The sequence below is a fragment of the Myzus persicae genome, unplaced genomic scaffold (genome assembly GCF_001856785.1).
Source record: "Myzus persicae strain clone G006 unplaced genomic scaffold, MPER_G0061.0, whole genome shotgun sequence".
NCBI lineage: Eukaryota > Metazoa > Arthropoda > Insecta > Hemiptera > Aphididae > Myzus > Myzus persicae.
In genome coordinates this window covers 122,634-135,847 of record NW_019100880.1, presented here as the reverse complement: position 1 = coordinate 135,847, position 13,214 = coordinate 122,634, and the positions used below count along the sequence as shown (strand labels likewise).

The 13,214-nt window shown below is 34.5% G+C and overlaps 1 protein-coding gene across 5 annotated transcripts in view; it reads left to right on the top strand.

The window, feature by feature from the left end:
* LOC111026565 (cAMP-specific 3',5'-cyclic phosphodiesterase) overlaps positions 1-13,214 on the top strand; it is a 242,857-nt gene that overhangs the window by 227,583 nt on the left and 2,060 nt on the right. For all 5 annotated transcript variants that reach the window (XM_022304667.1, XM_022304668.1, XM_022304665.1 and 2 more), the window contains 10 exons: positions 7,461-7,573; positions 10,177-10,270; positions 10,439-10,713; positions 11,483-11,581; positions 11,757-11,921; positions 12,026-12,125; positions 12,243-12,397; positions 12,495-12,617; positions 12,698-12,880; positions 12,984-13,098. In XM_022304667.1, coding sequence (XP_022160359.1) covers positions 7,461-7,573; positions 10,177-10,270; positions 10,439-10,713; positions 11,483-11,581; positions 11,757-11,921; positions 12,026-12,125; positions 12,243-12,397; positions 12,495-12,617; positions 12,698-12,880; positions 12,984-13,098 — 1,422 coding nt within the window. The remainder of the gene's footprint in view (positions 1-7,460; positions 7,574-10,176; positions 10,271-10,438; positions 10,714-11,482; positions 11,582-11,756; positions 11,922-12,025; positions 12,126-12,242; positions 12,398-12,494; positions 12,618-12,697; positions 12,881-12,983; positions 13,099-13,214) is intronic.

Below are 13,214 nucleotides of genomic sequence, written 5' to 3'. Positions count from 1 at the left end.
AAAAGCACACTACGAATAACTCGAACCGTTCTGTTATTTTGTTTTATGTAAATAGGTAACTATTTATTCATTTTTTCGGCAAAAACAAAATCAGCCGAATAAAATATTATCGTTGGCGTTAATCCGAGTTACTTATTTAGGAAATCTAAATACGAATTAATATTGTTTTGTTAAAGATCCATGCAATCTGTGAAAGTAAACAGGTCGATGCAAGAAGACACTTCGAATTTTAATATATTTGAATTTAAAATGGCTTTAATATAGTGTGGGTATCATTAATTACGCAACATAAGCATTTTTTTCTAAAGCTGTGTACCCAACATTTTTTTTTTTCATAAGCAAAATGTTTAAACCAATATTGTAATCCCCAACAAAACCTAAAGGGAAAATTATAGTAATTGTTTGGAATTGGAATATGATAGAACGTTTCTTAAGAGTTATCTAAGCGGTTTGTAAACACCTAAAAGTGCGACTAGTTAGGCAATGGTGCAGCAAGTAAATATACAGAGTGGGTATGAAAGTGTTTGTAACACATTACTAGTAACTTTATAGTTTATGTTATACCAATATAATAGGTACGTGTAACATTATTATTAGCCACCTTCGTAATTTTACAATGATATTCGTTTAGATTACTCGTTGTATAGCTAATTAACATATTACGCACATATGTAGTCTGATTTGACAATCGACAATGCGAGTTTTTTCCTCCGTGTTCCGTCGACTAACCTACCGTGACGTCGACGGTGATGGCTGATGATGGTGTGGTGACGGTGGCGGCGGAAGTGGAAGCTGAGGTGGATCAATAAACCGGAAGCCGCTGTGTAAACTCGGCCGCCGCCGCAGTGGCGACTGCCGCCTCCGCCGCCACTCTGCAACAGTGACAATTATTGTTTGCCCTGATGGTCTCTTGGACAGGATTTTCGGCGGTCCGCGCGCGTGATTAAATAGGTAGATTCGCTTAGCCATATACCCTATTATTATTATATACATACACAACAGCCTCAGGTTTAATGTAGTGCCACCGGGCTAAGTGCACAATAAACCTTAAATTGATAAACCCTTTTGGCTTCTGTGGGTACGCCAGAACGTCCGATCTAATACGTTTGTCTATAAATAACTCTATATATGTATACCTAGGTAATTAATATAGGTTCTAGGTATACATTATTATGTTTGGTGCTCTTGCAGACTACGCCGTTAGACTGCTACAGTTGCTTCCGCATAACTTTTGTTAGAGTGTGTATATGTGAGTGTGTGTGTGTGTGTGTGTGTGGGTGGGTGAAAGTTGTTAAAAGTTTCAATTTAATATCACGGTTCGATATTCGGGACGGCATTCCCTTAGGTTTTGAATTGTTTTTTTGGTGAATCCGAACAATTTTCGCCGTGTTGTCTTAGGAGTTTTTATTTGAAAAGTCTACATTTTTTAAACTCCATGAAATCCATCTAAATACATTCTTAAAGTTTTCGATGTAGATAATATACGGTTAAGTATCAAATATTCGACATTAAACTTAGGTATGATAAGAAGAGTAAAGTAGAGCGTGAAAATAGTACCTCACATGAAACTGACGTAATTATAATATAATCCTTTTTTTTCTGTTCACATACACGCGTAGACGTTTTGTGAAAAATATTCTGCGTTAAAATACCTGTATTATACTCTTGAATAAGGTCTAGAATTCAAAAAACGTAAAATTCCTACAACATCACAATGAATTATGATAAATAATATTATAAACGAGTTTTGAAAAATTACTAAAAATACAAAAACAGAGTGAAGCAATCCCAACGCTGGTCATAATTACCAGCTGTTTTCATTATAGATCATCTTTGGTTAAAAAAAAAAAAAAGCGTTCTATTTGAGATGGGGAAATGAACTTTTTTAATTCATCGAAACGACAGGTATATAGTATATATAGTTTTATACTTACCATTTGGCAATAATAATAATGATAATATACCAAGTATTAAAATCAACGAGATAATATTGATCAGACAAATAAAAAATGATTGGTCGGTTTCGTTTGTTTTAACGTCTGTTTAAAAATCAAAATATCTTTTAGGTTATTACATACATATTGCAGTATTACGGCCGACGGGAGCGCAAACATGATATTATGTTCATATAAACGATTCTCGGCCAAACAATTATTTTTACTGTGACCGGGCTCAATGTAAACGTCTTTCGTCTATGTATAACAGTATAATACATGTAGGTGCCTCTTTTTGTTTGTCTTGCGGATGTTGATCGACTTCGGGGTTAAAGTAAAATAAACGAAGAATGTATAGTAATATTATTTAAGTCATATTGTAGTGGAACGGCATGGTAGTACAAAGCAAAATTTGATTTTACATGCGGCCGATTTAAGTTCGATGTCGGCACCTCGCGAGATTCCGTTCAAACCAATAAATGTGCTGCAGGTGGTATATAATATAAGATGTATTTGACGTATAACGTATATTGCTTTCGCAGTATGCGGTACAGATCAAAGGTGTATATTTTAATCGTTATTGGTATTACGTTTATCAAAAAAAAAAATATATATATGTATATAAAAACAATTAATGCGATGATTAATCGATAAAACGTATTTTAAACTGTACTACAGTGTGGTGCACTTACCTACACGTATATTGTTATGTATAAATTATAATAAATAGTTTAAAATAATATTATTAGGTGCGCATCAATTAAACCAGTTAAAAGTTTTAATTTTTCTTTTAATTTTTCGCTTTCTGCCGTAGCTGTATCATCGTACTCATCGGTATTTTCTCTCTATTACTAAATCTCGAGATCAATCAACATTTTCAAAAATAATATTTGTCAAACATTAAAATATTACAATGAGTGCTGATTAATTATTAATAGTAAAGGTTTTTATGTAATTCGAACAGAATAAGTTTGTATCGCCACAGGGGGATTATTAATTTTACTTGAAAATGTGCTTCTTAAATACACATAAAAATTATAAACATCAGAATTCGAATAAATTCATTATCACACAAAAAAAAAAAAAAATGGAGGTGAGAATGCTTAATGAACCACCCCGTTCAACAAGAGGTTGGTTGTGCAGCTGCGGTCGTTCATAATTGTATAATATGTATTGTTATTGTCCGTTTGATCAAACAATAATTCAATATTGGTTTTCTCGTGTTGCCCGTGGAGATTTCACCGTTGTGAAACCGAATATGGAATATATAGGTGATAATATGTAGGTACGCGGTACACAAATGAAACGATGTATTATGTGTATAGTATACACATATTCATTGTACAGAATATTCCAATATCAAATTATTATTGTACAGCACAATAATAATTAAACGTTTCGAACATCCATCATTAAAATAATAAACCACACAGTGTGTGTGTGTGTGTGTGTGTGTGTGTGTGTGTGTGTTTGATATTATTATATCTAATATTGTATAGATATATATAATATATATATATATATATATATATATATATACATATATACAGACGTGCGGCACTCCTTTTAGACATTGCGCATGAAGTTAAATGACAACAATAAACGCTCAAAATTATTAATTATATTATCATATTTTACAAAAACACGATTGTTAAAATGCGTCAATGTTTCCCGTTTATTATATCGCATGTACCCGATGACAGGTGATATTGCTTGGTATGACACTAAATTGATACGTCATCGTTCGTGTATTATTTACTTTATCGCGATGAAAACAGATAGTTCTCGTTAGTCGTTACATTTCGATACCTGTACAATATTATGTAAATCGAAGAATCGATCGGATTTCATGTTAGTGTACGGTCAGTTTGCTTTGAAGTTTCAACATTAAATATACACCTATTACACCTACAGTGTTTGCCACGCACAGTAGCCGAAGTCGTACGATTGAAAATCCAAACTTAATTTATTTTCATCAAAATGTGTTTCCCTTGTTTCCGACCCTCCCCCATTACCACCACTGGTCTGAAGGTTCGTATAAAAGGGCCCAACGGTCACATATATTGTGGAAAACGATAATTATTATTTTATGGTGGACCTCATGCGGCAATAATAAATTATTATATTGGCTGCTATAAAAACCTGATAGTCAATATTGTTATTCAGGTTTTACCTCAGTAAATAGCAACGCTAGATTTTCAATGCGCATCGCCTATACTTAGTAATAGTTAACCTTAGAAATGTACAATTATAATTGGGTGTCTGTAATTTGCACCGAAATATAGATTTTAACTCTGATGCAAGTATTACAATTCATGTTTTTGTCTGACTGTGATGGTGCGAACTACTAACGCATTTCGATAATGTTTCACATCTCGCTTATATTTTGGATCAGTTTTTGTGAAAATGTACTACGCCCCTATTATCGTACGCTTACTGCAGGTATCGCTTAGGTGCAGCTGTATTGTATATCGGTAGTATCGTACATATACCTACCAGCTAGGTATTTATCGTCGTTAGGCTGGCTGTAGACTGCCGCCTTGCAACCAATCGCACCGAAATGTATTACACAACACTTCATCGCCTGCACGTCGTCGGGTGCTTTTCGTAATTTATCACACGCATAGGAGAGCGGGCGGATGGTTTCGATGGCGGCGGCGTACAAGATGCGTGTGTAGTGGGTGGGCAAACGCCACGACGAATGAAAAGCGAAAGAGAATCCGTCGTCGTGTGTTGCCCACACACCATGACGTGTACAACACACGTGCATTGTAACTGAACAGTTCGAATCGATTGCGATCGAGAGGGAACCGAATGAAAAATCGAGCTCTCGTTATTATTACCCGCACGACGAATAGATTCCCGTCAGTCAGTCACCGGTGTTTGGAAAGTTGCTGCAGCCCACAGCATCAGCCATAAGAATTTATTTCAAATTCTCGTACCGGTTTCTTTCGTAAAATATAATATATTATAAGTGTGAGCTGTATTCTCGTTCACATCTTTGAATTTTTGAAATTGATTCGCGATAGATTCCGGTCGACCGATAATCGATGGAATAAGTTACGTACTCATTATGGCTGCACCCAATACTACAAATCAGAGTAAATTCCGAAAGAAACTGGCAAAATATGCATTTTTATGTGTATCATAATTCTGCAGCCACGATTTTCCAGCTACCATCAGCACAGTAGGAGATTTTCTGTGAATTGTATACTCGTCCAACTCTCGACGCGATGACGATATAATCATTAGACTTTCATCTTCCGATTATGCAGTGATGTGTAAAAATAATATGTTCATCAAACATTTTCTTTGAGCGCCCTGTACGCCAGTGGTCTGTCATTGTTTTTGAGGTCTACAGTGGTTCGCAATAATTTTTTAGTAAAATTTTACTTTTGTGGACAAGATAGTCGGCTGAAATGTAGTTTTTGGAGGAAACGATAGATGTCCACTACGACACCGTCGCCTTCACTCGTCTCTGGATGAAAAAAGAAAATAATATATTTATAATATAACCATTCATAGATACTATAATATATACACATGTCGACATTTTCCATTGTTCATTATAGTATGTGAATGGCAGTAGATTACAAATATGCGTCCAATTTTAAATTCCAAACTCTGCCCCAGAGTGTATTTTGTAAAACTATCGTGGTGCGATTGACGTTCGATTCGTAGTAACAACTTATGGGTGTTTAACAATGTGAAAAGGATCAGTCTCGATTATAAATGATAGGGATACGTTGTAGTTTTACGCTCGTTGAACCGGCATTGACAATGATATATTGTAGATTTCAAAACGCCGATTACGCTTGTATAGAAGATCGTAAAAATAGATTATGTTTGAAATGCTCTGCGTCGGGATTCGTGTAATTGAATAAATATGTTGATTCGAAATTCTTACGGGGCCTCATAGAAATGGGATGCTTGACATGGCGTGCGACTATTACACAGCAGTAGTCGTGTGGAATATTTTTGAATGGATGAATTATTTATCGGGGGGAAAAGGAGATAAAAAAAGCACAATCACTTAGGTATTGGTCTCGAAATGTAAATACAATATTAATATCGTAAAAAAAAAAAAAGTAGAAATGCCCGTATAGTTGGGAGTGACATCATCTCACCCGTCGTCGACTTCGGGGTGTCTGTAACCGAATATTGTTTTTTAAATCGCTTTTTTTTTTTTTTAATTTTAGGGCGTGACAATAGCGCCATGCGTATCATATCGCGATGTCGATCCTATGATCATGTTCCCAAGATGTGTGTCGTAGTACCTGTTATAATACGATTATACTACGACATTATATTCTATTTTATAATTATTGCATCATTATTTGTTATTATATCTACAGGCGAGTGAATAAAATACAATTTAGAGGAACACGTAAACCTCAGGGTTCTCAATGACGACTTCACCGCAACGGAATATCACATTGTTAAAGTTTTAAAATATATTATACGTCATCGTGTCGCAGAAGTACCTATAGTACGCTGCGATGTATGAATGTGAGATATTTACCTACTGTGATACACTCGATGTGTTTGAGTTCTGACACTTGACCCGAGAAACGCCGCCGCCGTGTACAGTGTCACAGTGCACTGCCGGCTGTGATTAAAATTATCGACTTTTGTACCAGCGTGACGACGAATGATGGGGGGGGAGGGGGGCAAGGGGTACCTTTTCACTACGCATACGTTTGCAGCCTAGTTATAGCTCTGCAGCGAAACGAATAATAATAATTTTTATTCGACCAGTACGACTGTTCGCGACGTTTTCACCGTAACAGCCTCAACGGGGTTCTCCAATAATGTATTATTATTATTATTATTCATACAATATTATACGAACCGTTGAACTGCGGGGGCTACACTCATTATTTGACAGTGGGACGTGCGAAACAGTTTTTTGTGGGTGCAAACATAACTATTCGGCGTAGCTTACACTCCTGACATCACTCGCTTTCAATATTCCAAAATGTAATAATAATGATTTGAAACCCGCAGTGCTAAGCTTCTGGTGTTAAAGCGCATTAACCAGATACCGAGTTAAAAAGATCCTTCTACGCTGTATTAATGTCTCTACTTATGTTTGACAGATTGTGATAATAATTTTCAACCATACCTGTTAGTACAGTGTACACTAAAATTCTAAGGGTGCATATGTACACTCTAAAGTTTAGGTTATTTCCAAATGCACTTGTATGGTTATGTGAAGCAATCGACATACATTGCATGGCTATAAAGTTTTTATCCCGAGAACACTCATGTTCTACGACTTGAAATAAATAAGCATTACTAAAAAACATGAAAACAAAAATACTTTTAAAAAAATACTGTCACAAAGTTTTTAGTGCTTTTTAAAAACGCTTGAACGACACATTTTAATAGGAATATATTATAGTACAATGTTTACAAAATATATTTATTTTCTTCAACGTATATTTAAATTACGATGTAAAAAGTAATTTATTTAAAGCCATTTATCCGATGATTTTAAAACAACGTCGTTTTTTGTTTTTCCAGATGATGCATATCTCAAGATGTCCATTGAGACTATCGAGGAACTGGATTGGTGTTTGGATCAATTGGAAACCATCCAAACACATAGATCAGTTTCAGACATGGCATCGTCGAAAGTATGTAAAATAAAATCATGCTTCGCTGTGTTTAAAATCTAATATCACTATAGTTAAATGTATTTATAAATTTATAATGATCACAATATCGTCATTTAAAAATGGTCTAGAAAATTGTCCTAAATGTTTTTTTTTTTATATATATATAAATACAGTAGAATTAGCGTTGTACTCTCACAATCTGATTATGTCGTATATCTGGCAACCAACATGTAATTTTTTTTCTCAGTGACTATATGCGCTAACATATTTGATCGGATATAATAATGTGTTGTTTTTACAATGATGAGTTCAATCTTAAACTTTCACAGTGGTTTCAGGTAGTAAATTGCCTCTAGTTAATACTTTAGAGAATTAAAAATTATCTTGAAAAACATCGTACATTTTTGGCTTAGGTACCAATATTAATCATATTTTAAAAATACAGAATTATTAATTTTGTTTTTCTTTTATATTATAATTGTAATTGCATTAATCAGCGACTGTCACTCGTCAAGTCATATTGTTTAATCTATTTTTGATAGTATATCCCATATTTTGTTATGAGTCATTATCCATTAGTCAAACATATTTTAGTGCACATTTTGTTATTTAGATCATATTAAGAAAGTTTATTTTTCATACATTTAAAAATGTTTGATCATGGCCTAATGCTGGTTATATAGAGTATTTTGTTCGTGTTCATCACGTGTCATATTGTCATATTTTTAACCAGTTTCCATATAATTTAATATCTACCAGGTACAATGTGTATCATGAATATTATATTTTTTTCTCTTCGTGGAGCTTACAATACCAGATTATACATTACCGTTAAGCGATGTTAGAGGCTTAAACCAATTTTCCGGAAACTGCAGCGGCTACATAATATATCATTTTATAAAAGCTTGGTGTAAATTCCACCGTTGTACGTCGCGTATTCGATTATCGAAAACACTTTGTAGAATACAAACGTGACGTAACGAACGAAAACGGTTTCTTAATGATCTTCTTCCTTGGAAGGATAATAGCACCACAATTCCAATCACGTCTCACTATATATTATTATTATATACCTTTACGTCATATTAAGTTATAATTTGAGAGGATATTTTTTCCGATACATGTAAATCTGATATTTTTTCTCTTAATCGTTTAATAGTGCAAAATATTTAATTCTGCCTCGTAAGTAGTTATATTATATTTTTTTATAACATCTTTGTTTGCGAGCTGAGTATAGTGCCACTGAATGTTGCTTGATAATTAAACCATATAACAACCGACCTGGATATTGAAATGAAAATATAACAAATAAATTATAAAATTGGTTTATGCAAATTGTTTTGGAAAAGTGCGTAGTGGCTAACGGTTTTCGACAACCACGGCTTGCATTAAAATGTGAACTAGTGCTCGAAATTAATGCACAAACTGCCCGAAGAAAAAACCCAAGAAATAGAATTCTGTTTTTTTTTTCATATTATTATTATTATTTTCCAGAGTACTAACCTCCATGACATAAATACGGCCAATTTGTACTCAAACACTCTTCAGATACCTCCCGGTTAGATAGCGCGATGATAGCTAGACATTTTTCAAGTGGAAAATATCCGAGAAATCGATTTTGGTTTTTCCCTTTAAACAAATTGAATTTCCCATAACTCCGTGGCGGTAGCGCACATAATATAATCTATAGGCGTATACATATCCAGTGATTTGAATACAAAGAAAAAATAAAATAAAGTAAAGAATTGGAAGGACACAGAAAAAAAACGATGTGCTTTTTTATATAAAGTATGTATAGATGTAGAGCATAATATAGTAAATGATCAACTGGAGCTTACTATAATGCAAGCTGAGTATACAGCACGTGATGAAAAGAAATATTTTGGTGACCTTAATATCTTGCCTAAACTGATAACCAACTCCTTCAATACAAATTCATCCATAAATATTGCATTATATACACTATATTAAAAAGATCATTTATTTTAATCTAATATCCTAATATTACATTATATTGTATTGTTTTTGGTTTATTCGAGCTAAAACGAGATAAACAAATTAATGGTAACAATATTTAACAATGTAATATATTTATTGTAATTTAACATTTATAAATTAATTACAAATGATATATATTATGTTTAAGTTGTGATCAGTAAAATTAAATTAAATTGAGCCAATGAGTATTAACTACTGTTTAATAATATTAATAATTTTAGAACAAAGTATGTAGAGATATTTCATTTTTAATATCAACAGTTTGAAAGTTATATAAAACTATTGAATTTTAATTATAATGTACAGCTATGTGAAACGTTTTATTTTATTTTATATAATATTTAACATATTATATTATGTAAAGTGCATTACATTTTAGTTATTTTTCAAAATAATGTACATACTTGAAATTCATTGAAACTTATAACGTATCATTATAATTTATATGTTAATAATTTTACTACAGTGTATAATATTGTATTACAGTTTATTATTTATTAACAACTGGCATTGAGCATTTGAAATTTCTCAAACACCAAGTGATTTATATTTGCAGATCTGTTTTATTCAACTAAAAATGTATAGCTGTTTAATTCAATTTAATTTTGTATATAATGTTACAGTTCAAAAGGATGCTTAACAAAGAGCTTAGTCACTTCTCCGAGTCTAGTAAATCTGGAAATCAAATATCTGAATACATTTGTTCTACGTTTCTTGGTGAGTAATTGTATGAATAATAAAAGTACCTATATAATATCTCGAGCCAACAGTAGTCTCTCTCTCTTAAAAATCGATATTTTTTCTACAAAAAACCTAATGAGATTCGAGAAGTGTACCCTCGTATAATACGGTAATAAAAAAATGTCTTTGTTACGTCCGTTTCAGACAAACAACAAGAGCTGGATATACCATCACTGCACACCGACGATAACCAACAAGACGAAGCTCGACAGAACTCTAACAAGGCGTCGTCGTCCTCTGGTGCGTCGACCAGTTCTCAGTCTGGCTCGCAGTCCAAGAAAAAAGACGTGAAGTCCAAAGTGACGCCGATGTCTCATATATCGGGGGTAAAGAGGGCCTTGTCACACACAAACAGTTTCGCCGGCGAACGATTGCCAAAATTCGGCGTGGACACGCCCAAGGAAGAAGAATTGGGAAATGTGAGTCAAAATTATCATACATTTTAAAACAATGATAATATTTCATAGTAATATGTTGTTATACAGAACTCGACCGAATGTGCGCAATTGAGTGTGAGTGATGTAAATACAGGTACAGGTTCTAAAAGACTTGTCACGGGGTGGTGGAACTTACCCTAATATTATTCTTAAATATTTTTCATAATTTTATCCAGAAAATGTTATTTCGATTTCACCAAATGTTTATAACAGTTTATCATATACCTAAATGTTTTACACGCCCAAAATATTATGTTCATTGAGTCCGTCGGGGAAAAATTCAGGTTAGGAGGAAAACCTAATGAGTTTTCAGATGGTTTTATGCGAATTTCTCAGATACATTTTTAAAGTGGTTAAATAAATGTGTGTTTTGGGGCACTGTATTGGTGTTGTGTTCAGTGTTAAAAATAACACGAAATAATTTTATGATCTTTAAATAGTAAAATAATATGATGCACCCTACACTATTAAAATCATTATTGTTTATTATACACCCGATTCTACGTTTTATTATTGTCGAGCTATTGAGACAATATCACGGTTAACCCTCGTGAAACACGACCGGAAAGGCCGTTTTGGCGAAACAATTAGTAAGCTCTTACCACTAATAATGTAGGTACCGTGTACGTCTACTATTATACTTGTGCGCATATTCTCGTGTATGTATTCTCGTCGAATATTGTTGCAGTAGTGCTGCTGTATACAATGTATTGATAGTTATTACATTGGCCCCTCTTGGTTTCTCTTTCAGACTTTGGCCGAAATAGACAAATGGGGTATCGATATATTCCGGATAGCCGATCTGACCAACAACCGGCCCCTGACAGCCATAGCGTATACTGTGTTCCAGGTAACAACAACAACAACATCAATAATAACGACAGTAAAGGCGACGAGAAGTAAACTAGAGCTGGATAATGCTGCTCATTGCTGCTCAACAGTTGTAGTCGCAAAGCTCGTTTGCCACGCTGTTAACCAAATAGTAATCGCTTATGATCGCTATATTTTACTTTCCTTGTTTTCAGAACCGAGAGCTATTGAAAACGTTCATGATTCCTGCAAAAACGTTTGTTGCGTTCATGATGACCCTAGAGGATCATTACGCCAAAGACAATCCTTTCCACAATAGCACACACGCGGCTGACGTCGTCCAGTCCACCAACGTTCTGCTAAACTCGCCGGCTTTGGAGGTGAGTGGACAAAACCCTCGTACCACTACACCTATAACCATATTACATTATATCATAATCGGAACAATAATATTATACTATATAATCCGCGTATCATTTTTCAGAGCGTTTTTACTCCGCTGGAAATCACCGCTGCCCTTTTCGCAGCTGCCATACACGACGTTGACCATCCCGGACTGACCAATCAGTTTCTTATCAACTCGAGTAAATAACACTTCAGCTATATAATATTATACCATATTAATATATAATGCTTTGCGATGACATTTTGGTTGCCTCGTATTTTTTTTGACGTTTTTCGTCCTCATTTTTTTTTCACAGGTTCTGAATTGGCTCTGATGTACAACGACGAGTCCGTGCTCGAAAACCATCATTTAGCTGTGGCTTTCAAACTTTTACAGAACGACGGGTGTGACATATTCCAGAACATCAACAAAAAACAAAGACAAACTCTGAGAAAAATGGTTATCGACATGGTAAGACAATTTTTCGATGTTATTATTTTATAGTACGCATTTAATACTGCTATTATTATTAACTTTATTTTTCGTGTTTTATATTACTTACATATAGGTACTTTCCACTGACATGTCCAAACATATGAGCCTGTTAGCTGACCTCAAGACCATGGTGGAAACAAAAAAAGTGGCCGGTTCCGGGGTATTGCTGCTAGACAACTACACCGACAGAATACAAGTAAATTAGACCACTGAAATTACACTAACATTGAACACATGAAACATCAAAATATATTATATGTACGTTTATCTAAACAGGTCTTGCAAAACTTGGTACATTGCGCTGACTTGAGTAACCCTACCAAACCGTTGGAACTATACAAACGATGGGTCGACCTGTTGATGGAGGAATTCTTCCAGCAGGGCGACAAAGAGCGAGAACAAAACTTGGACATTAGTCCAATGTGCGACAGGCACAGTGCTACGATCGAAAAATCACAGGTAATGATTACCACCGAACTTCGAGGGAACTCTATAACAATACCACCAACCTTTATCAAAATTATCATAACTCCACCATTACCATTGTATTTTCTGTGCGCAGGTCGGATTCATCGATTACATCGTGCACCCTCTGTGGGAGACGTGGGCTGACTTGGTGCATCCCGACGCCCAGGAAATACTTGATACCCTCGAAGAAAACCGAGACTGGTACCAGAGTGAGTATATAATATAATGTTACGGTTTCGTTATAAAAGCGGATATGAAGGACTATGATGTGCTCTTTGACATTACACATCGTAGTTGTATCGGTGATGGTTGTCGTGACGATAAT